The sequence below is a fragment of the Cervus canadensis genome, chromosome 16, assembly GCF_019320065.1.
Source record: "Cervus canadensis isolate Bull #8, Minnesota chromosome 16, ASM1932006v1, whole genome shotgun sequence".
NCBI classification, from domain to species: domain Eukaryota; kingdom Metazoa; phylum Chordata; class Mammalia; order Artiodactyla; family Cervidae; genus Cervus; species Cervus canadensis.
The window spans coordinates 36,674,640-36,701,149 of NC_057401.1; the positions used below are offsets into that span (position 1 = coordinate 36,674,640).

At 37.8% G+C, this 26,510-nt stretch overlaps 1 protein-coding gene across 6 annotated transcripts in view; it reads right to left on the bottom strand.

Moving 5' to 3' along the window:
- SPEF2 (sperm flagellar 2) overlaps window positions 1–26,510 on the bottom strand; it is a 187,896-nt gene that overhangs the window by 156,787 nt on the left and 4,599 nt on the right. For 4 of the 6 annotated variants that reach the window (XR_006273380.1, XM_043488877.1, XM_043488878.1 and 1 more), the window contains exons 2-6: window positions 20,417–20,519; window positions 11,901–12,153; window positions 9,535–9,675; window positions 7,724–7,788; window positions 4,785–4,971 (exon numbers count right to left, since the gene is read on the bottom strand). Coding sequence is in view for 5 of the 6 variants with exons in the window: in XM_043488877.1 (XP_043344812.1) it covers window positions 4,785–4,971; window positions 7,724–7,788; window positions 9,535–9,675; window positions 11,901–12,153; window positions 20,417–20,519 (749 nt within the window). In the remaining variant the exon portion in view is untranslated. The remainder of the gene's footprint in view (window positions 1–4,784; window positions 4,972–7,723; window positions 7,789–9,534; window positions 9,676–11,900; window positions 12,154–20,416; window positions 20,520–26,510) is intronic. The other 2 variants (XM_043488875.1, XM_043488876.1) reach the window with 1 other exon arrangement.

The window sequence follows — 26,510 nt, forward strand, 5'->3', positions numbered from 1 at the left end:
CAAAGAATTGGAGTTTCAGCTTCAGCTGAATAAATACTCAGGACTGATTTCTTTTAGGATGGACTGGTTGGATCTCCTTGCAGTCCAAGGGACTCTCAAGAGTCTTCTCCAACACCACACTTCAAAAGCACCAATTCTTCAATGCTCTGCGTTTGACATAGTCCAACCCTCACATCCATACATGACTACTGGAAAAACCACAGCTTTGACCAGACGGACCTCTGTCGGCAAAGTAGTGTCTCTGCTTTTTAATATGCTATCTGTATTTATCATAGCTTTTCTTCCAAGGAGCAAGGGTCTTCTAATTTCATGGCTGTAGTCACCATCTGCAGTGATCTTGGAGCCCAAGAAAATAAAGTCTTTTACTGTTTCCATTGTTTCTCCATCTATTTGCCATGAAGTGATGGGACCAGATGCCATGATCTTAGTTTTCTGAATGTTCAGTTTTAAGCCAACTTTTTCACTCTCCTCTTTCACTTTCAACAAGAGGCTCTTCAGTTCCTCTTCACTTTCTGCCATAAGGATGGTGTCATCTGCATATCTGAAGTTACTGATTTTTCTCGCAATCTTGATTCCAGCTTCTGCCTCATCCAGCCCAGCATTTTGCATGATGTACTCTGCATATAAGTTAAATAAGCAGGGTGACAATATACAGCCTTGACATACTCCTTTTCCAATTTGGAACCAGTCTGTTGTTCCATATCTGGTTCTAACTGTTGCTTCTTGACCTGCAAACAGATTTCTCAGGAGGCAGGTAAGGTGGTCTGGTATTCCCATCTCTTGAAGAATCTTCCACAGCTTGTTGTGATCTACACAGTCAAAGACTTTGGCCTAATCAATAAAGCAGAAGTACATGTTTCTCTGGAATTCGCTTGCTTCTTCGATGATCCAACAGATGTTGGCAATTTGATCTCTGGTTCATCTGCCTTTTCTAAATCCAGCTTAAACATATGGAAGTTCATGGTTCATATACTTTTAACTCCCGGCTTGGAGCATTTTCAGCATTACTTTGCTAGCATGTGAGATGAGTGCAACTGTGCAGTAATTTGAAAATTCTTTGGCATTGCCTTTCTTTGGGATTGGAATGAAAACTGACCTTCTCCAGTCCTGTGGCCACTGCTGAGTTTTCCACATTTGCAGGCATATTGAGTGCAGCACTTTCACAGCATCATCTTTTAGGATTTGAAATAGCTCAACTGGAATGCCATCACCTCCACCAGCTTTGTTCGTAGTCATGTTTCCTAAGGCCCACTTGACTTCACACTCCAGGATGTCTGGCTCTGGGTGAGTGATCACACCATCATGGTTATCTGGGTCATGAAGATCTTTTTTGTACAGTTCTTCTGTGTATTGTTGCCACCTCTTCCTAATATGTTCTGCTTTTGCTAGGTTCATACCATTTCTGTCCTTTATTGTGCCCATCTCTGCATGAAACAGTCCCTTGGTATCTCTAATTTTCTTGAAGGGATCTCTAGTCTTTCCCATTCTATTGTTTTCCTCTATTTATTTGTATTGATCACTTAGGAAGGCTTTCTTATCTCTCCTTTCTACTCTTTGGAACACTGCATTCAAATGGATATATCTTTCCTTTCCTTCTTTGCCTTTAGTTTCTCTTCTTTTTTCAGCTATTTGTAAGGCATCCTCAGACAACTATCTTGCCTTTTTGCATTTCTTTTTTTTGGGGATGGTCTTGATCACTGCCTCCTGTACAGTGTCATGAACCTCTGTCCATAGTTCTTCAGGCACTCTATCAGACCTAACCCCTTGAATCTGTCACTTTCACTATATAATCATAAGGAATTTGATTTAGGCCATACTTGAATGACCTAGTGATTTTCCCTACTTTCTTCAATTTAAGTCTGAACTTGCCAATAAGGAGTTCATGATCTGAACCAGTCAGCTCCTGGCCTTGTTTTACTGACTCTATAGAGCTTCTCAATTTTTGGCTGCAAAGAATATAATCAATCTGATTTTGGTATTGAAGATCTGGTGATGTCCATGTGTAGAGTCTTCCCTTGTGTTGTTGGAAGCGGGTGTTTGCTATGACCAGTGCTTTCCCTTGGCAAAACTCTTTTATCCTTTGCCCTGCTTCATTATGTACTCCAAGGCCAATTTTACCTGTTACTCTAGTTATCTCTTGACTTCCTACTTTGGCATTCCATTCCCCCATGATGAAAAGGACATCTTTTTTGGGTGTTAGTTCTAGAAGGTCTTGTAGGTCTTCATAGAACTGTTCAACTTCAGCTTCTTCTGGTTGGGGCATAGACTTGCATTACTGTGATGTTGAATGGTTTGCCTTGGAAACGAACAGAGATCATGCTGTCATTTTTGAGTTTGCATCCAAGTACTGTATTTCAGACTCTTTTTCTGACTATGAGGGTTACTCCATTTCTTCTAGGGGATTCTTGCCCACAGTAGTAGATATAATGGTCATGTGTATTAAATTCGTCCATTCCAGTCCATTTGAGTTCACTGATTCTTGAAATGTCAATGTTCACTCTTGCTATCTCTTGCTTGAACACTTCTAATGTATCTTGATTTATGGACCTAACATTCCACGTTCCTATGCAATATTGTTCTTCACAACATCAGACTTTACTTCCATCACCAGTCACATCCACAACTGGGTATTGTTGCGAATTTCTGTTAGAATAGCTATTCTCAAGAAACATAAAACAAAAATGAGATAAAAAGTGTTGGCAAGGATGTGGTGAAAATGGAATCCTTTGTAAACTGTTGGTGGGAATGTAAACTGGTACAGCCACTATGGAAAATAGTATACTGCTTCCTTTAAAAATTAAAAATAGCATGACCATATGACTCAGAAATCCTACTTCTGGGTATATATCCAATGGAAATGAAAGGAAATGAAATCAGTATCTCAAAGAGATGTTTGCAACCCTACGTTCACTGCAGCACTATTCACAATGGCCATGACACAGAAACAATCTAAGTGTCCACTGGTAGATGAATGGACACTTAAGTGAATATATATATGCATCTCACATTTTCTTTATATATATAAATATTATATATATACACACATAAATATATGTATATATTTATATCTAGAATGAGCTTTTCAGGTGGCACTAGTGGTAAAAAAACCTGCCTGCCAATGCAAGAGGCATAAGACATGTGGATTCAATCCCTAGGTTGGGATGATCCCCTAGAGGAGGACATGACAACCCACTGTGGGCTATGGTCCAGAGGGTCACAAAGAGCCAGACACGAATGAAGCGACTTAGTGCACATGCATGCATATACAGAATATGATCAATCTTAAAAAAAAAAAAGAAAATATTATCATTTGTGATAATATGTTTGAACCTGGAGACCATTATGCCAAGAAAAATAAGCCAGACATAAGAGAGACAAATATTACATAATCTTACTAAATGTGGAATCTAAAAATGTTGAACTTAAAAAAGTAGATCTTAAGTATTTTCACCAAACACACACACAAAAATGGTAACTTATTTTTTTTGTTGTTAAGGTGATGGGTGTGCTAATTAGTTTGATTATGGTAATCATTTCACAATGCATACATATATCAAAACATCAATTATATACTTTAAATATATACAATTTTTATTTGTCAATTATACCTCAGTAACCTCAGATATGCAGATGACACCACCCTTATGGCAGAAAGTGAAGAAGAACTAAAGAGCCTCTTGATGAAAGTGAAAGAGGAGAGTGATAAAGTTGGCTTAAAACTGAACATTCAGAAAACTAAGATCATGGCATCCGGTCCCATCACTTCATGGGAAATAGATGGGGAAACAGTGGAAACAGTGGCTGACTTTATTTTTCTGGGCTCCAAAATCACTGCAGATGGTGATTGCAGCCATGAAATTAAAAGACGCTTACTCCTTGGAAGGAAAGTTATGACCAACCTAGACAGCATATTAAAAAGCAGAGACATTACTTTGCCAACAAAGGTCTGTCTAGTCAAGGCTATGGTTTTTCCAGCGGTCATGTATGGATGTAAGAGTTGGACAATAAAGAAAGCTGAGCATGGAAAAATTGATGCTTTTGAAGTGTGGTGTTGGAGAAGACTCTTGAGAGTCCCTTGGACTGCAAGGAGATCCAACAGTCCATCCTAAAGGAGATCAGTCCTGGGTGTTCATGGGAAGGACTGATGCTGAAGCTGAAGCTCCAATACTTTGGCCACCTGATGTGAAGAGCTGACTCATTGGAAAAGACCCTGATGCTGGGAAAGATTGAAGGCAGGAGGAGAAGGGAACGACAGAGGATGAGATGGTTGGATGGCATCACCGACTCAATGGACGTGGGTTTGGGTCGACTCTGGGAGTTGGTGATGGACAGGGAGGCCTGGCATGCTGTGGTTCATGGGGTCGCAAAGAGTTGGACAGGACTGAGCGACTGAACTGAACTGAACTGAAACCTAGGATAAAAAGTTCCCTTTTTCGTCTATAAGTAACAATAGATATACATGGTTGCCATAACTTTTAGATTCCTATTTTGTCAGTATTTTTTTATTATATAAAATTTACCATTTCAACCACTTTCAAGTGTATAGTTCAGTGTACAATTAAGCAAATTCACAATGTTGTATAAGCATCACCAGATTTTAGATTCTTTGGTAAGTGTTTTATGTAGTTTTTTTCCTGAGTGTATTTGCTATCATGGTGTGAAGATGAAACACTGATTCAGAGTAGTGCATAATACATACAGAAGATACACATAAGAGTGTATAAAAGACTGTATTTTGTAAAAATTTCAAGCACTTTTATTCAATCAACAACTAAACATCGTACCTCTTGGGCTTCATGAGCTATTAACTGATCCATTAAGAGTCGCCGCCGTCTTTTCTCCCTTTGCTCTCGTGCAAAAGCATCTTCTTCAAGGCGCTTTTGGATTTTTTTAATGTAGTCATCATCTGAATAAGTGTTTAACAAATCGGTGGTTGTCTGGCCTGCTGTATCTAGAGATGTCTTGGATGCACTAAGGACAATAGTTTTTATTTAGATTTTAAAATACAACTTAATCACCCACCGCTACTTGTGACTACAGGGGAAGACCTCAGCACCCTTGGGTGCTCTGTTCATTTATTAATACAAGCATTAAAGCAAACATTAGAACTTCAGTGTTCAGCTTAAAATATAACTTATAATGTTATTCAAAAGACAGGGAAACATTATTATGGTATTCAGGGATTAAACAGTCATCAATTCTCATATAGACTGAAGTGTTTTTATGAAAGCAGTTAATTTCATGTTTAACAAAGTAATAATCACACATGTTCTTTCCTAATCTGAGTATACGCAGTTTTATTAAATCAAAGATCAAACCCATTTACATAGTTGAATCAAAATTCTTAAATTATAATTAGTTCTACTTAATAATCACATATTTTTGGCACAGATCATATTTTATTATAGTTCATTATTTCTATATTTGCTGCTTCCAGCTGAACTCTGAGCATAGGAGAAAAGTATACTATTTTACTTTTCTCTGTACCTGTGCCTCACAGTACTGACATGTAGATGATGTTTGCTAAATTTCAAATCATATGCTAAGAAGCACTACACAAGTATAATACAATTTAAAAAAACTACACACTGAAATTCTGGTTATTTTATTGGCAGGTGCTCAACCTTTGATTGTATTCTGTCAACTGAGAGTCATTCAGCAGAAATTACGTAGCTAGCAAAGCCTCAGGAAGATCGAAGACAAATTTTAACTCTATTTACTAAGTTCAGTATAATTAATATTTATGACTATTAATTTATGAAATTAATATTAATGTATGGAAATGTAGCATAATTTTTTAGATCCTTCATCAAAATTCTTATTATATTTTCACTTAAATGTGACATTTAAAAGAGTTTGCCTTACATTGAGCATGGGTTAATAGGTCTCTCTCAACACTGTTTGGCTGCTATCAATATACTTAAGATATTGATTCTCCTTTGTTCATCAATCAGTCTATCCAACCATCCATACATACACCCATCTTCTGTGTTACCCCAATCAAGGCCTGAAGAAAGTTACATGATATTTTCTTGAATAAATATTCATTTTATGAGAGTACGGGTTTCTTGAGGGCAATAATTACGTTTACTTTATGTCTGTTTGATTGTCAAGCCTCCATAGAGTTAATAATTGTATGAGTGTGATTATTAGTGATAGGAACCTTGGCCAAATTCATGAGTGTGTGTATATATTTTAAAAAGCAGTTGTTAGAAGGAAAGTAACGTAAATCTGTGAATCCAAATGTCAAATTACAGCAGCCAACAGCCTCAGAAAAGAAACAAAGAACAAAAGAGGGGGTGGCATTTACTATTTGTCTTAAAAAATAAAGAAATAGGATACGTGGGGGAAAAGCAGCAATGGTTGTTCTTGCATTGCTCTCACTGAGCATTCATTTCATCCTTTCACAAAAGAAACGGCAGACTTTGAAATGACATCCATGAGAAAGTGCTTTGGGAGCAGGCTTTGAATGGGGCAGCTGCAGAAATTGCTCCTTAGGTCACCTTAAAAGATGATTTTAGTGCCTTCTGCCATCAAGTAATGTGAAATTTCTGGATGAGTCCAGAACATGTTTGATTCTAAGCTAAGGATTCAGAATGAACTAAAGAAGTAGTGGTCAATAACAGGGGTTAAGAAAGGCAATATTGTACCATAACTTTTTTGTTTCTTTTAAAGTTTGCCCTAGGCCAGTGTCTCCCAGCATTTTTTATCTGGGGGTCCATCAGAGGAAGGTCAGGGAGAGCGTGGTGGGGTTCAGGTGGCCGCTGCAGGGGACAGTAGGCTTGGGCTGAGGTTATTTTAGGCATCAGGGAAGCACAGATAAACATGAGCAAGGCTTAGAGTAGGGCACCAGGAGTTTCCACAGAAGGAAGGAGGAAAGGCAGTTAACACATACGTTCTTCATTCTGCTTCATTTCCATTCACACCTGACTTCCTCACCATTTCTTCTTCCAGCTTAATCTTATTCCACTTCATTTGATTCTATTCCCTTTGCTCAGAAATATTAATATGGAACATTAATATAAAGTATATAATTTGTGTCTATTTTTCTTCCTTAACAGAGGTTTATTTCCTATTCTATAAAATGTAAATGAGTAGACTTTGGATAGTTTCCATGAAAAAATGCAGAAGAATTCAAGCTGCTTCTATATGTGCAGTCCCTCATTAATTGTTTTCTAGGAGTCAGTGACCCCTGATAGGAAACAAAAGGGGAGATGATCTTTATCTTTAAGCAAAAGAAGCCCATTAACCAGGAGCTTTCTATAAAGAACCCACTGAATCCTCTTAGTGACAGTTAGTCAACACTCATTCAGCAGTCCTTTATTACTGGTCCCTGTGCTAAATGCTGAGGATGCAAGGGGAGAGCAATTAGAGTCTAATAAAGGCAGTACAGTGACAAATGTAAATGAATAGTAACTTGAAAAAATGTTAGTGAATGTTTAAATAGTATATGTGATAAGTATAGCATAGAAAAAAAAATTAACCTCACAAATCATAATAGCTACTTACCTTCTTGATATTTACAAAATTGTTAATGAACAACTAATCTGAATTTTCTCATTTATCTTCCTTAATACACTCTCTCAATAAAGACTCTACAAAGTGAAAACATCCTTGGAATAGCTGTTTCAGGCAAACTGTTTCTAAATATTCAAAAGTTAAAGTAAAATGAACTTTTTAAAGAAAAATCAAATTTTTGATTATTAAAATAATTTTATCTCACCTTTCTTTTGCCTGGAGATCCTTTTTTATTAATGCTTCAAACTTCTTAATTTCATTGGCCACATCCTTTAAAGAAAATTCATCATCAATTTTTTACCTCTAAATATATTGAAACTTTCTCATTTATCACTTTCATTCAAATTTGCAAAAGTGATATGTACTAATAATTCAAGCTAGTTAGGATTTATAAATATTCTAGAATATTCTTCTATTCCAATTTGTTACTTTCAGTGTAGGCTAAAGGTACCTAAAAGAAGGTGAAAATTGCCTAATCTGAATAATTCAGTTCACAATGCTAGCTCTAAAAGTACATCAAAAGGCATTTAACAAGAAAAAATATTATAAAAAAGTTAGGATGTGCATTTTTAATTACAATTATTTTACATTTGATCTTAGCCAAAAGGCCGAGAAGCGATTACAATTATTTTAAATGAGAATAACTCTGGGAGTCGGTGATGGACAGGGAGGCCTGGCGGGCTGCGGTTCATGGGGTTGCAGAGTCAGACACGACTGAGCAACTGAACTGAACTGAACTGAACTGAAGCATTTTTTGGATATAAATATTTCTTCAAAAATTATCTTGGGTGTTTTAAACATTTCTTGTGCACTCTTATATATACTATTAATTTGCTGTTGGAAAATTAATTTTAGCTCATCAGCCTACTGCAAATCCTTTTTCATAAACTTTAATCAACTCAAGGAAACAGAAGAATTAAATTTTTTTAATATAAATTTATTTATTTTAATTGGAGGCTAATTATTTACAATATTGTAGTGGTTTTGCCATACATTGACATGAATCCACCATGCGTGTACACATATTCCCCATCCTGAATATTTTTACTAAAATGGGGTCAGAAAAAAGCCTCTGTTGGTAATATTTTTAGACTCTAACTATAGGATTTCAATATTAAAAATTAAGTGTGAATTAAAATAAAATGCAATGGATTTAGATATCAGAGTGACCTGCCAATCTGCTTTATCAGCATTGTGAACTTGGGTAAAACATGTCTGTCTTCTGAGCCTGTTTCCTTATCCAAAAAATTGGGAAAGCAATACCCTACATAGCGAGTTGTTTACAAATTAAAGACAATGTGAAATGCCCAACCCACAGCCTGACATACAGCAGATGATGAATAAATGGTAGCTGTTTTCTTAAGTTAAAGAGGAGAATATTACTAACAATCATAGCAGCATTAAGTGTAGATTCCAGGAATTAGCATCAAAATGCACAGATAGTATTGCTCCCCTGTGAAATATAATGAGATCGTATCCTATAGGAATGACTGATAAGTGTTAAGTAATATGATATATTTATCAATAGTATATCTTAAATCTAAATATAATGAGAGCAAGCAAATTGCTTAACATTTCTAGGATTCATAGAAAGACAGTGCAACATGGGGAGGAAGTATCAGGGAAAAGCAAATAGTAGGAATGGCACATAGATGGTATTTTGGGTACCTAGACTGGCCCCTGTTGTATGCATGGGTGTCGTGACCCATCACAACAGCACCCACCCTGGCACAGTTTGCTCGTGATCACAGAATCCACCACACAAGAGCCCACACAGGTATTCTCATTTAACAGCAGTTTGTCATCCATATCCTAAAGCTATATTCTCTGTTTCTAAACAAATAATGGAATAAAACGGATTGGACATGCATGCAGTGCATGTGTTTTAAATGAGAAGGGACAATGCCAGAGGTAATTTGAAAAGGAAGTAGGAAGTTCAGGGAAGTTTCTCTCTTAGGGAAAGATCATCCTTTCATTAAGATAAGCACAACACAATGTTAAAGGACTATCACTTACCTCTGCCTCTCTTTTCTTTTTCATTAATTTTTGGGTGTCAAGTATTTTCAGAGTACGATCTGATGCGGGTTTAGGAATCTGTATGATAGCTGCTTGGATTTTGGCCATGATTTCATTTTGTCGTCTTCTGCTCAAGCGTTGCTAAATATTCCATATATATATATAAGTTTAGTTATTCAGTTTATCAGAATAATATGCAATGTAATACACTCACAGGTACACAGATATGTAAATTTTCCATTCAAATTTTCTAAACTCAGCATTAACTTAGGGACTAGGAAATATTAGGAAGGAAGTATCAATATAACTAATTTTGAAAAGTATAATATTGAAACACAATTTGGGAGTCCCTAAATTATGCAGATTGAATGTGTCTATTTTCATTATGGGTGGTGATACTAAAAGGCTAATAAAGGCATCCCCAATACAAAAAATGAATGTAATTCTTTCCCAGTTCCACCTTCATGACCTGCCTAATCATGGTATCTGGAGGGCTCCCAACATCACTAATTATTAGAGAAACGCAGATCAAAACTACAATGAAGTATCACCTCACAACAGTCAGAAGGGCCATAACCAAAAAGTCTTAAAACAATAAATGCTGGAAAGGGTGTGGAGAAAAGGAAACCTTCTTACACAGTTGGTAGGAATGTAAATTGGTACACCCACTATGGAGAACAAAATGGAGGTTCCTTAAAATACTAAAATAGGACTACCATATGACGCAGCAATCCTACTACTGGGCATGTACCCAGAGAAAACCATGCACTCCAATGTTCATTGCAGCACTATTTACAATAGCCAGTACATGGAAGCAACCAAAATGTCCATCAACAAAGGAATGGATAAAGAAGATGTGTTATGTATCAATATATACAATGAAATATTATTCAGTCATAAAAAAGAACAAAATTGGGTCATCTGCAGAGACTTAGATGGACCTGGAGACTGTCATACAGAGTGAAGTAAGTCAGAAGGAAAAAAAATGTTATGTATTAATGCATATATGTGGAATCTCGAAAAATGGTAAGATGATCTTATTTGCAAAGCAGAAATAGACACATGGACGTTGAGAACCAACATATGAATGAATTGAGAGACTGCAGTTGACATATATACACTATTATGAACCTACTGTATAGCACATAGAACTCTACTTGGTGCTTTGTGGTGATCTAAATGGGAAGGAAATCCAAAAAAGAGGGGGGATATTTATACATGTGACTGATTCACTGGCTGGACAGCAGAGACTGACACAGCAGTGTAAAGCAACTATATTTCAATTAAAAATAATAATCAAAGGACATTTAATGAGTATTTTCAATGTTCAAAGCATTGTACTAGGCAAATTTTTTGAATTGGAGGAACTAAAACTCTTGTGAGGTCATATGACAGGTAAATAATGAAAGTCAATAAAATCAGCAAGAGGTGGTTAACACCAAAGAGTGAGAATTATCTGTGCCCTAGGAGTTCCCCAGAAAGAGTCTATGTGTACTGGGAAGGTTGCAGAGTAGATGGAAGGAAGTTTAGGGGAAGAGGAGAGAGGAGAATGGTGAGCTTGGGTAGGACAGAGGGAAGAGCAGAAATAAATGAGTCCTATTCAATAACAGGCTGCCAGTGTAATAACAGAAGAAAGACAATGCTGAGGGTTATGAAAAGATACCAAAAGGTTGACAGTGTTTAGTGAAAAAATTTAAATGCTAGTCAAATCAAGGGACAAGATATTTGTAGAGTAGCTTCCTGGGTGGCTCAGATGGTAAAGAGTCTGCCTGCAATGCAGGAGATCCAGGTTCAATCCCTGGGTCTAGAAGCTCCTCTGGAGAAGGAAATGGCAACCCACTCCAGTATTCTTGCCTGGAGAATTCTACGGACAGAAGAGCTTGGCAGGCTACAGTCCATGGGGTTGCAAAGAGTTGGACACAACTGAGCAACTAACACACACAACGTATTTGTAGAATAGCAGGTTTCTGAGAAGAAGCCAACAAAAGTGCAATTGAGGGCAGATTCTCCTAGCAGTTGATTAAACTTTAGGAGACAAGCCTGAAGAGCAGAGATTCATTCATAGGTTGCAGCAGGAGATCTGAGTGGATTCAACAGGGGTATAGAAGAAAAAGAGCAGGCCTAAGAAGCGCAAGGAATTAGGAACAAACAGAATTTGATAAGTTACTGGAGCTTAGTGGAGAGGATGGAGGGAGGCGTCAAAAATGAATAAATGGAAAGAAAAGATAAAACCTGAATAGGGCCAATAACATAATCAGGGATATACATGCTCTAAGGGGCTTCTTTGAAAATGCAACATCATTGCCATGTCTTTTCAACAAGCTTTTATATTCTGATATGTTTATAATTTTTCTTTATATACTTACATCTCTAAAAGCCTCGCTTTTCATGTTTTGAACTTTTGTGCTCATCAGGGGCTGTACGGTTGGCATTTCCACTCCAGTCTGAACCCCTTTCTTTTTCCTCTGGAGAGCAATGTACAGCTGATATAAGAGTTTCGTGGCAGCCCCAGGCTTCTCTGTGATGATATTGTGGGCCACATTCTGATCAAATTGCACACCCAACAGGTGAAGGGTGGGCTCCAAGCGAGAAAAATTGTTAAGTTTGGCACTTGAAATCCTAGGCATTAAAATATTTCACATAATAAGACATTGAACTAAAGGCAAACAACAAATATCAGAGGATTTTCATAACCAAATACCATGTTCTTTTAAATTTATCAGTCCTTGCAAAAACCACTTAATCCTCTAGACAAGTTGAGATTTTGTCTATTGCCCTAGCTCCATGCATTTATTTCTCTTGAATGGCTAAACTAAAACTCATTAATTTCATACACTCTGCTACTTAGATACTAGAATTTCTACAGGAAGTCAGTACAAAAACATATCTAAATGCCTTCTTCAAAATGGAAAAACTTAACTATAGTTTTGAAAAATATTTTACTCAGAAGACAAAACTGCACTTTAAATATCCATTTCTTTAATTGGTATAACCTGAAAATAACCTTATTTTCAGTGATGACTGAAAGTGATGACTCTCACCATTATCTTCTCAGGCATTGTCAGAAATAGCCAATCAATATTAGCCATACAACTAGATGAGTCATGAGATTATTACTGTACAGTTTATATCACTTCTTCAAAAATCACTAAAGACTTTCTAAAGTATATGTATTGTTGAATCATCTATTATCAAATGAGGCTCACATTTTAGAAGAACTCATTAATTCATTATTAATTTACTCTCTCAACTATACCAGTAACTTATTTATTTAATAAATGTTTATAAAATTATTAAGGTCTTACAAAGATGAATAAGACACCCTGCCCTTTAGTAGTTCATAGCAGGAAAACAGGTGTAATTAGTAGTGATAAACTGATGCAACTGTTGCAATAAAGGTCTCAAATGACCAAGGGCCATTAATAAGCCTGTGAATACAGCAGCAGAATAAAAGCAAAAAGATGTTAGATGCATTTTCAACTTTTGTGCCTCTCTTATGTTCAAACTGGATGCAAATGTCAATTTTATCCACTGGCCTACTTTCTCTTTACTTTAACTTTCAAACATCAGTGACATTCTTTGATGGAAAAAAATATACTGAATATACTTATAAGTCAAAGTCCCATCTTCTCCCTGAAAAAAGAGGATACCTTACAGAGGGAGTTGGCAGAATTTCTAATATTATAGGGTTACTCACTCAATAACTTCATTTCAGACTATAAAACTATTTGGGGAAGATACAATGACCTCTGTTGAATTTTCAGAAGCTGAAAGAGATCACTTAGCACTTAAAGTTTTTAAATTTTATTTTATTTTTAATTGAAGGATAATAACTTTACAATATTGTGATGGTATCTGCCATACATCAACAAGAATCAGCCATAGGTATACATATGTCCTTTCCCTCTAAAACCTCCCTCCCACCTCCCTCTGTATCCCCACCCTCCAGGCTGTCACAGAGCACCGACTTTGGGTTCCCTGTGTAATACAGCAAATTCTTACTGGCTATCCACTTTACATATAGTAATGTATATACTTCAATGCTATTGTTTCAGATTATCCCACCTTCTCTCTCCCCCACTATGTCCAAAAGTGTTCTCTATGTCTGCATCTCCATTGCTGCTCTGTAGATAGGTTCATCAGTATCTTTCTAGATTCTGTGCATGCGCACGTGTGTGTGTGTGTGTGTGTGTGTGTGTGTGTGTGTGTGTGTTAGTTGCTCAGTTATGTCCAACTCTTTGCAACCTCATGGACTGTAGGCCACCAGGCTTCTCTGTCCATGGAACTCTCCAGGCAAGAATACTGGAGTAGGCTTCCATTCCCTTCTCCAGGTTTAGATTCCATATATATGCATTAATATATGATATTTGCCTTTCTATTTCTGCCTTACTTCACTTTGTATTCCTGGTGAAGGAACTAGCAAGCCACTCCAGTATTCTTGCTTGGAGAATACCACGGACAGAGGAGCCTGGCGGGCTACAGTCCAAGGGATCTCAAGAGTCGGACACAACTTAGCAACTAAACCACCATTTTGTATAACAGGCTCTAGGTTCATCCACCTCATTAGAATTGACTCAAATGCACTCCTTTCTATAGCTGAGTAATATTCCATTATATATATGTATCACAACTTATTTATCCATTCATCTGTCAAAAGACATATAGGTTGCTTGCATGTCCTAGCTATTGTAAATAGCACTTAACACAAACTTTATATACTGTCATACTGTTTCTAGTATATTATTTCTCAAGAGATAGCTTTCAAGCAGTGATTCTAAACTTTTTTTTTTAATCACATATACTATCCTTGGGAAATCTGATGAGAGCTATGAAACCTTTTCCCCAGAGAAGAAAACACACATCCATGCATATACACAAAATATGTATGCACTTTTGGGGTATTTGTCAATCTTCTAAAAATCTAGCCTAAAAGTGCCTACTAACTGCAAGGGAGGTGGGGTTGGGAAAATAAAGGAATGATTTATATAAATAAAGAAGTCAGTGTCAAATGAAGGCCAAAGCAACAAACATATTGACAGAAGACACTGAATTCCTTTTCCAGTCATGCGGTATAACTCAGTGTCCTATTTCCTATATTTGGTCAAGTATACTTAGCATGGCATGCCACATTGGCCAAACTTTGAATAAAGTATTTTAAATAGATAAAAGATAAACAGATCTTAGAGGGAATGAGAAGAGATAAGGAATGCTACAAGGCAATCTTATCAACCACAAAAGTAAAACATTTTTTTAGGTCTTCTCATGTCATGTCCAGTGTTGCAATTTGTTCCCCCACAAATGACCTACAGTTTGAGATAACAAGCATTGGCCTAAAATGATTAGGGTGCTACATAGACCATGTTTTGAAGAGTCTTGATTGTGAAAGAGGATGGTCAGGTCAATGACTTGTGTCCACATTCCTTGGATGGGCACCTGACACCCACTTTTGATCTTTCAACACAGTTCATCTTTTCATGTCCTTCACATCTTCAAAGTTTGTATGTTTTCTCTACTACATTTATTTGCGAAGATATGGCCCGAGAGACAACTTTCCGAGGTTTTACCTGTGACATAACCTTAGGCTTCAGAGGTCAGAGGCACCATAATTTGGGAGGGAAAATCCAAAAGCAAACACTATTCATTTGCAAACTTTATCAAAATTTAGCCCTGTGCCCAGTGAAAGTAAAGCACACTACCCTTCCTCTTACTTGTTTTACACAACGTCCAGAATGCAGTGTAGCCTGCTAACACTAGGGTTCAGTGACACGGTAGGCTTCAAAATGGCTTTTATGGTCTGGCTGAAGTGTCCAGGTATAATAGTACTTCTTTCTGGAAGCTTTTAATAATATATATTCTAAATATCCAACCAAAATTTTGGGAATATAACTGGCATGTAAATGGATGGAAGCCCACTCTTGTCATAATATATGCTCAATCAGTATACCATGATAATCAACAGTTGTTTTTAAACTGAGAGAAACCACTGGGACATTTTTGCTCTGGAGACAGAGCATATGATGTAAATGATGACCCTTGAGGGGATAAGGAATGTGTTCTGGGAAAAGCCTTCTCCCTTTCTACCTGCAGTCCTTATCTGCCAAGGGATTACCTCCTTGCTGTCTTGTGAGGGAATACAACTCAAAAGGTCATTAGAATAGGGATATCCATGCTCCTTTACTTTTTATTTTTTTAACTAATCTGCTCATTTGTCACCCTCTGAGTTGGACTACAGATATCCTAAAACAGAATTCTTTCAGAGTTAGATGAGTTATTCTAAGGATGAAGTAATTCCCAAAGCAAGTTAACTTCAAGTTATGTGCAATGCAGATTTAGTTTACTGTTTACATTTTAGACTAAAGAAACTAAAAATATTACACAAAAATCTCCAAATCATGAGCTCTGGCACTAGACAGCTGTTTAAAAACTAGGCTTTACAAAGAAGGGTCCTTTTCCCCACTGAATATGCTAATAGAAAGCTCATATGCATGGATTTACTGATTCTTGTCTTCTTTAGAATATCATAAGCCCTAGAAAAACAGTGGGTTGTCCTAGGAACTAAAGGTTGATAGTATTTGGTTGTTAAGACAAATAGGTCCATCTCCCCATGTTAAAAATGTGATGATGCTCAGTGAAACAGAAAGTTCATCCTTTGCAGTGAATGAAGGGCAGGGCTGCAACACAGGATGATACTCAGGGCACATACCTATGCAGAGGCAGGACAAAGGTATGAAATCTACCCTGGGCTCAGCTTGCCAAGCACAGGACCTTGGCATGAGGCAGCTTCATCCAAAATGGGGCTTTTTGTTCTTTGCACAAAGGCTTTCCTATTCACTAAGACCTGTTTGCACAAGGGCTTTCCTATTCACTAAGACCTGTGTCTTTATGATTACTTCCATCCATGTGGGTCCCTGTTTCTATTTCATGCAAAGGCCTTCCATGGTCTTGCTAACAAGAGCCAACTCAGTACACATGAAATACTGCATGCATGATCTGATTAATATGGTTCTTTTAAGTTTTCCATACCTAATTCAGAACCAGATATACTTTCTGAAGTCAGTCATTTTTATTCAAATAGAGAAACATGATGGTGTGCCTGCAGTGGGTCAGGGACAATGCCTGGAGCACAAAGAATAAACATACTCTGCAACTTTGAACATCTTTGCAAAGTAGTTAAGGCACAAACATTCATATATTCACTCATCATATATGGTTTGGGCTCCTTCAGGTGGTAGTAACTCTTATAAGAACTGACATGTAAATAAAAAAATATAACTTAAAGTAATAAAAAAAGGGATGTCTGAAGTGTTGTTGAAACAAACAGAAAAAAGCAAAGAGTAAAAGGAAATTAAATCTGCTGGGGAGAAAACAAAGAGTTTAGAAAAGGGTGGATTTTTAGCTGAATCTTAAGGATGAATAAGAGTTTCTCAGGGTGAAAGTGAACAAAGAATAATATACAAAGGTTCAAGGCATAACAAAAACACATGACATATTTGTGGACCAAAGTAGCTTATGTTAGAGCTACAGACTAGTAGAAAATATGACTGGAAAGGGTGGATGAGGGTCACAAGGGAAGCATTTTGTAATAGAAGCCTTGAGAAAGAGAAACTGGAATACCTAAAGCTTTTTAAGCTGATGGGGGAAACCACACCTAAAGATGTGGGTGTAGAGTTCTATCTGCCTATGGAGAAGTTCAGACAAGGGGCTTAATGCAGGACTTATCAGAATATGCAGCCATTCATTAATTCAGAAAACATTTACTGAAAGCTAAACATGTGCCAGGCCCATGATAGCGCTGGGGATGCAAAGAAAAATAACTCATAGTACAACTACAAAATCCTCTGAAGGTACAACGTGCAACTGAAAGAGATACAAACAAAGAAACTGACAACAAAGTGACCGATGTTATAACAAGTAACTGTACAAGACAAGTTTAAAACTTTCATGAAGGGATAATAAGTATTGACACCAAAAATGGATTGGAAACCTGGTTACATGGAGATCATCACAAATCAATCTGTGCACATGAGAACTCATGAGAAAGCAAAAAAGAGAAAAGAAGGGCATGTACACTGACTTACCTACCCTGGAAATCTTATATCTTAGAGGCTGATCCTTGCTTCTATTGGAAGGGAGGAGATTTAGGTAGAAGCAGAGTGGGCACAGGGCTAGAAGATCAAGCAGAGGAGGCAGCTTGGGCTAAGCAGAGAAGGACAGTGTATACCTTGCTCTTGAGGAAGAGATGTGAGACATGGGGAGTAGGATATGCATTAGAATGTTACCTAGTACCCTAGAAGCTTAAGAAATTGTCAGGGATTAGCAAATGAGGATAACTTGGTATAAAAATATATTTACAATCCATGGCTTCTCTTGAATTATACTATTATTACCTGCACAACTAGCATAATCTGGATTGTGAAAGAATGACTCACCTTTAGAATGGAGGTACTAGACTTCTTTCCCTTGAACTCTTGCAATGTAGGTAATGCTCAATGGAGATATACTATCCAAAGGAACCAAAAACTAAGAAATACTTGAGTGGGAAATATCAGGTTAAAACACTATGGATATTGAGCAGGATGTCATGAATGGCAGAGTAAGGACCTCCAAAAATCTATTCTTCCAAAAAGACAATAATAAAACTGACAAAATTTATAAAAATTAACTTCTTTGTAACTCTAGTGATTAGCCAAAGGCTTGTAACAATATAAATAAAACGTATTCAAGAAAAAATCCTTAATCTCAGTAAGAACAGAGAGCTTTTAGTCATTTTAACTTGCCCTATTCCCATTTCCTTTTTCCCAGCTCTTGAAAATCAGGAGCCCTGCAGTAAAAACCAGCAGCCTAACAACCATCTGAGAGGACAGACAGGTTTGGAACTCCTCAAGAAGTCCTATCCTCAGAACACTGTCATTATTTAACATAATTTAGAGCTCAATCACTGCTTTAGGTAGCTGTGATCTTCAACAGTTGCCACTGATGACTTTTTACTAATACCCTGGGAATAGGGTTTTCAAAATGGCAACCTGCTCCAGTATTCTTGCCTGGAGAATCCCATGGACAGAGGAACCTGGCAGACAGTCCATGGGCTCGCAAAGAGTCGGACACAACCTAGTGACTGAACCACCACCACCATCTAAGGCAGTAATACCACTGGTGCAAGTAAGAGCTGCCCCAAAACTTAAAAGGAAGATATAAGAATGAAATATCCAAAAAAAAAAAGGAATGAAATATCCACTGGGAACTTTGGGAAGCTCTGATGCATTCCTGGGGATCGAGAGAACCATATGCATGTGTAGGAATGTTTGGATACCCAGGAAAGACAGGAGGAGGCCCAAATCTCTCACTTTTGGCTGACCTTAAGCTCCATACAAGCAGGAAGTAAAGGCTAAGGCAGAGCTGTAAACTGTGAAAGCACTGAAGATATACCTCAACAAACTCAGCATCTCAGCCAAGGAAGATTTATTAGTTCAAGATATTTTAAAATATCTCCATTTATTTGCTGGGCTCTGTTCACTAAGCTAACCAAGCAGAGTCTTCAGGTGCTATACACAACAGGGAATATAGATTTTCCAAAATTAGTCCAAGAGAGTCATTAAACAGACAAAAAGTAGCAGCAGAGCAACAACAAACAGCAACGGCAACAAAGCCTGGGAAGGTGGAACAATCTGAGTTACCTCATTGTATTATTCTAGATGTCTGTTTTCAACAATTATGAGACACATAGAGAAATAGGAAATACTGTCCCTACCTAGGGGGAAAAGGTCAGTAGAAACTCTCTGAGGGAGCCCAGATGTTTAATTTATTAGACAAAGACCTTAAGTTGGCTATTGTAAGTGTTAAAAACTAAAATAATTCATTTTTTTAAAAGTATAAAAGAAAGTATGAGAACAACATCTCAACAAAAATAGAATATCAATAAGGAGATAGAAATTATAAAAATAACCAAGTGGAATTCTAAAATTAAAAAGTATAACTGAGATGTAAAAAGTCACTAAAATAGCTCAATAGGACATTTGAGTTGGCAGAAGAAAGAAGCAGTAAACTCAAAGATAGATCAATTGAAACTACTCACAGGGGTAACAAAAAAGGAAAAAGAATGAAGAAAAATGAACAGAATCCCAAAACACAAAAACTCATTCTACTCATGAGAGAAAATTTCAGACTAATTCCAACTGAGGAACAATATCAAAATACTTGATCAGTTTTTAATTTTTTAAAACTGTAAAGATTATAAAAAAAAAAGGAAAGTCTGAGAAAATGATATCCTAATAAGATATTGGAACAAAAAAGGCATTAGATAAGAATTATAACAAATCTTTGGTACAAAATGTACCATACCAATATAAGATGACAACAGTAGGGAAAACTGGATGTGAACAGCACGGGAACTCTGTACTATCTTTGCAACTTTTCTGTAAGCCTAAAATTGTTCTAAAATAAAAAGTTTAGTTTTAAAAATCAACAAAGCTCCTGAGACCTGTGGGATACTGTCAAGTACACCAACACACACGTAATAGGAGTCCCAAAAAGAGAAGAGAGATGAAAAGAAATGGGGAGAAAGAACTTTGGGAGAAATGAGGAGCAAAAGTTTCCCAAATCTGATTAAACACAGGAGTGCAGGATTATGGAAGACATTGAAATGCAGCCCATCTAGAGATGAGGTCTTGCAACAGCCTGTCACTTTCTCTCCTTTGTACTCCTGGGAAAATGACATATGTATATGTGAGGAAGCAGCAATTTTCATATCAATGGTGCATTTGCCTGGTTTAGGTTTGGAAGGAATCTTGTGATAAATGATTCTTTAATGTTAACTTTGGAAGCTAAATACATCCAAAGGCCAAAGGAATTGACCTTTTTAAAAATAAAGAATAATCTCACTAACCTGCTTTCTGAAAAGTCTGCAAAATCATCCTGAAGTGCAAACTTGTGCAAAACTTCTCCAATTAGATAGCCACTGGAAAATGCCTTTGCAAATGACTTGGGACCTGAATTTTAAAACACAAAGATAAAAAAGTAAATATAATGCTTTACACAGAGCTTGTATATTTTCAGTATGTACATACAGAATAAAATCCCATAATTTAACCTGAACTCAGAATGCCATCAAAATATTTCTAAATATATCTTTTAATAATCAGATGAAAATACTGAATTTTAACAGTAGGTATCTTATAAGTATCCCTGAATAAATGTGGATCAGTACTTGATAACATATGCTATTTGGAAAGAAAAGACAACTTTTGATCAAACCAAACAAAACACAACCAACAAAATATATAACCTTAGATCTAAAAACAAATCTTCAATATATTTTATAAAATTATACTCTAATACTTCCATTATCAATACAACCTGTGGATGATTTCATATTCTTGACCAAGTGAGGTACAATCCAACTTCTTTAAACCTCAAAACTTAATTTTAACCTTTATGCAATGGAAATTTTACAAAAATCATCTGCACCTTCTTAAATAAAGCCTACTGAACATAATCAAGATTTTCCTTGGGCTTCCCTGGTTGCCTCAGTGGTAAAGAATCCACCAGCCAATGCAGGAGACACTGATTCGATCCCTAACCCAGGAAGGCCACATATCTCAGAGCAACTAAGCCCATAAGCCACAAGTACTGAGCTCGTGCTCCAGAGCCTGGGAGCTGCAACTACTGAGCCCATGGGCCTCAACTACTGAAGCCTATGTTTCCTAGAGCCTGTATGCTGCAATAAGAGAAGCCACTGCAATGAGATGCCTGCATACCACAACTAGAGTAGCCCCCGCTCACCACAGCCAGAGAAAAGCCTGTGAAGCAATGAAGATCCAGTATAGCCCAAATTAAATAAGGAAAAAAAATTTGAAAACTATATTATAAAGAAGATTTACGTTGGTGGTTCTGTGGTTTACTCCAGTGTAGCTGGTGTCCGGTGCAATGATGGAGATGGCCCAGAGGAAGACAGGTTTTGGAGCTAGAGGTATCTATGCTGAAATCTTGTCTCTGCCTTTTACTAGCTGTGCAACCTCTGACAAGCTGCTTAACCTTCCTGAATTTCTATCCCATCCTATCTATATCTATCTTGGTGAGTTATTTTAAAGATTAGAGGCAATATATGAGAATTTCTTGGTACTATGCCTGCCACAAAGTATGCACATACTGATGAATGCAGGGAAAAAAATTAAGTGTAAAATAGAATTTTCTTTCTTTAAAAACGTCCTTAGTTTGGGGTCATTTATATTTTTCTTATGAAGGATATAGGTTTACATGGTATTTAAGAATGATATTCAAAGTTGATACATAAGACATTATCATAAGACAAAGTCATCATCTCTCAAAGGATTTCAAAATCCTCCAAAAATCTTCAGTCTGTTTCTATCACAGTCCTTTAGGAAACTGCAATACTAAATATCTATAAAATGTTATATATTATCACAGTATCACCTTGGAAGGAAAGTTATGACCAACCTAGATAGTATATTAAAAAGCAGAAACATTACTTTGCCAACAAAGGTCCGTCTGGTCAAGGTTATGGTTTTTCCTGTGGTCATGTATGGATGTGAGAGTTGGACTGTGAAGAAAGCTGAGCGCCCAAGAATTGATGCTTTTGAACTGTGGTGTTGGAGAAGACTCTTGAGAGTCCCCTGGACTGCAAGGAGATCCAATCAGTCCATCCTAATGGAGATCAGTCCTGGGTGTTCATTGGAAGGACACTGACACTCCAATACTTTAGCCACCTCAAGCGAAGAGTTGACTCACTGGAAAAGACCCTGATGCTGGGAAAGACTGAGGGCAGGAGGAGAAGGGGATGACGGAGGATGAGATGGCTGTATGGCATCACCAACTCGATGGACATGAGTTTGGGCAAACTCTGAGTTGGTGATGGACAGGGAGGCCTGGCATGCTGCGATTCATGGGGTCGCAAACAGTCGGATACGACTGAGCGACCGAACTGAACTGATCACAGCATCACAAACTTGTTCATACAGAATTACCCTCTTTTATCTATTTGCTTATTAACAAGGTGGCTGACTGCAAATGACGGTAGAATGATTTCACAATTCGTAGAGCTGGTGCTTGGTGTGCAGTTGCAGGGAGGTGAGGGGAGACCTTACTCAGAAGACTTTACGTCATCATGAGGCTCCTGCGTATCTGACACCAGCCCACAATTCTGCCCAAAGCTTCCCTAGTATCTGCTCTCAGAGTATTTTATACTTTAATAATATCCCAGTTCTTAGGTTAAATCAATATAAAGTAACTTAAAAGGATGTCAACAATCCTCATTGATTCTGTTTACTCAGGGTGAGCTCCTAAACTATCTAGCACTAGAATCTATCAACTCTGCCTTCCAGCATCATGGGGCTTTCCTAGTAGCTCAGTTGGTAAAGAATCTGCCTGCAATGCAGGAGACTCAGGTTCGATCCCTGGGTCAGGAAGATCCCCTGGAGAAGGGAATGGCAACCCACTCCAGTACTCTTGCCTGGAGAATTCCATGGACAGAGGACCTGGCTGGCTACTGTCCATGGGATCGCAGAGAGTCAGACACGACTGTGCGACTAATATTCCTTTCCTTTTCCAGCATCATACACCAGTAGTCTTTGCAGCAACTGAAATCCAAAGAGCCCCTTCTGCCCCTAAAGCAGAGGTGTGCCTTGTCCTCCCGCTGAATCACTGTTGCTTTCTCCTTCCCTCAGGACCCACCACTGCTAACCTCCAAAGCTGTGCCCTGCTTTTCAGCTGCCACCACTGTCCTTGCTGTGCCATCTGGGCTGCTCTGGCTGTGCCTTGCACCTCTTCTGTCTGTTGCTTTCTCTGTTCGGCTTCTTTCCCTTTTTTCTCCCTCTAGCCTGTCCCTATTCTTGGTTTTCTGAAGTGCCCTTGGACATATAGTCATTGTCAGACTATAGAGTCCTACTAAAATTCTAAAGACTATTACTTTGCATTCAGGAGCTGCTGCTATATCTGGTGATCTCGTTCTCCCACTCTCTCTGGATTTTGCATTTTTGCCTGTTGTTCCTGTTGACCAAAGACCTGAAAGCTAACCTATGAATAACTGGGGAATAACTGTATCCTAGCCATCACATCCAACTGATCAGGCAAATGGTCTGTAGCAAACTCATAGCTACAAAAAGGTCAGGAGAAAAATAAAATCATAATCTACTTCCTTTGAAATGGCAGGACTTTTTAATAAGACAATTCTGATATGGATAAAATAGAGGCATTTTGGCTACAAAGGTCAAAGAAGAATAGCAAACACACTATTTCACTGTCAAGTGGGTTACTATAAATAAGTTTGAAAACATGTTTGCAGCTCTGTGTGCATTAGACACAGTTTTTCTTTTATTTATTTATTTTTTTCCTGTGCTACAGGAACACAGAAGGAAACAATCAGAGGAAAGCTATAGGAAGCAGAAAAAACAACAAAGGGAAAACACATAGAAAAAAAAATGGAGAGAAAAAAGAATACATGCAAGAAATTAGATGAAGAAAAAGCAGATAATCCAGGAATATGTAGATTAAAAAGTATGACAAGGAAGATAAGAAGCCAGAGAGAGAAAGAGAAATGGAGAGAGGTGAGGGGAGAAAAACAGTAAGGAAAAAAAGAAAACACAAAGGAAAGATTTTTTTATTTTTGGTTTATCAAATTTTCCTTCCCAGTAAATGTTTCAGAATACCACAGTTAATGATGGCCACCTCTGTAAATTAATTTGCACTCATGACTGGAATTACCTAGGGGAAAGAAAAGGTGGATTGACTCCAGGATAAAGAACAATGAAGAATGTGAGAAAGAAATGAACCATAGGAGCTCAGTAACAATCTTCTCCCTGAGATTGGAAATGATCTACATGTGGAAAAATGTTGTTCCATAATAACTCAGCCACACCTCCAGTCTTCCAAGCCACAGGTCTGATCCCATTCACTAAAGCTTTCAATTACAGAAATCTTTAATGTGAGCTTTTGTGAATTATCTGGGACAGAGGACAACGGGTCTATGTGCTTTTCACTTGAGCCAGCTGGAGAAAAGACAAAAGAAGATAAGCCTTCTACATTCCAGATGGTAATGCAGTCAGCACAGGCTCTGAAGAGAGAAATATTCTCTGGTTTGACTCTTGGACCATTTATAAGACCCTGGACTTTGGATAGTTACACAGCCCCAGTTTCTTCTCTTTAAAAGAGGGACAGTGATGGGTTCTACCTCCTGACAGCTGGTTTAATTAAATGAGATAATTGATTAAATGAGATAATGTAAAGTGCTTAGCATAATTCCCGGCCTATAGTAAGTGCTCAGTGATCACTTTTACTATTACTGAAAGTTTCAGTTGCTCAGTCACGTCCAATTCTTTGCGACCCAATGGACTGTAGCCCACTAGGGTCCTCTGGTCATGGAATTCTCCAGGCAAGAACACTTGAGTAGGTAGCCATTTCTTTCTCTAAGGGATCTTCCCAACCCAGGGATCAAACCTGGGTCTCTTGTAGTGGAGGCAGATTCTTTACCATCTGAGCCACCAGGTACTGCTTCCTAATTTAAGACAACATGTTACACCAATTACACAATTCATAAGCTCAGCAATAGATCATCAATGACTCTAGTACGGGACTTCCCAGGTGGTGCTAGTGTTAAAGAAACCGCCTGCCAATAAAGGAGATGCCACGGCCAAGGGTTTAAAGCCTGGGTCAGAAAGATCCCCTGGAGGAGGGCATGGCAACCCACTCCAGTACTCTTGCCTGGAGAATCCCACAGACAGAGGAGACTGGTGGCCTATGGTCCATAGGGTCACAAAGAGCTGGACACGACTGAAGTGACTTAGCACGCACGCATGCACACACACATGCAATGACGATAGTACAAAGATCTTTATTTAAAGATAACTTAAAACTTAGATAGCAAATATTTGACCCTGTCCTTAAAGTCAGATACAGACCTACTCTTGGGTCCAGATAAGCTATAACACTCTCCCTGGTCTGGGGAAGCACATATAATCAAATGTAGTTGATTTTACAGCAAACCACTTGAGGAAAAGAAATAATGACTGAACACAGCCTCACAGCATTTGTGGTCAAGTTTTGCTACCAAATAACTAAAGAGATTTGGGGATGTGGGGATCATAGATAAGGGCCTATAGACCTATACATTCTATGCTAACTGGCCTTTGTTCCTCCTTTACTAGAAGAGCAAAGACCTAGCTCAGGTTATCAACAACATTTAAAAAACCAAGTAAATTTGCTTTCATTTGAGAGACAGAAAAGCTGCTGCTGGTGGCTGGGCACTGGCCTGACCCCATTAGGCCCCGGTGTTCCTAGAAGCTGGCTCAGCACTCACGGCTAGACTTTGGCCTTCTCCTGCTGACCATAATCAATTTCACAGCACACCAAGACCAGACAGGTTACTCAGTGACCCTGATGGACTAAGACAAAAACAAAATCCCTCTATAAACATGTCTGAACTTGGAGTGAAATAGTATTGCCCAAAACACAAAAAATGACCAAATGTCACCCCCCTATTCTGACTGATGTGAGTGGTTGCTACTGTTTTTCCCTCCTTGCTTTGTTATCCCCACTTCCATTACCAGAATAGGTTATGCTGGTGTCCTTTTCTGCATGATGAATTGGTACTGTGGCTTATAAAATCATCAGAATGTAATGTCTGTTAGCATGTGACAATCCCTAAGAAACTGCTTAAAGTAATAAAGCAGAACTTCTGAAATCACAAAAGTGAGGATCAAAGTACCTAGGATGACCTTCCCAAGATGAACAAATCCATCAGGTTCAACTAAAAACAATACTTTACCCTACTTTTGCCTCACTCATGCATCCTCATATAATAAATATTTACTAGGTGCCTATTATGTGGCAGGCATCATAACAGGTATTCTTCTAAAGTGAGAGACACAAAAGTTGTTGAAATAATATTATCTAAACCTAGATACATGATAGGCACTGTGGTAGATATTTTCCATTTGCAATATCATTTGACACTTCCCAAATATACA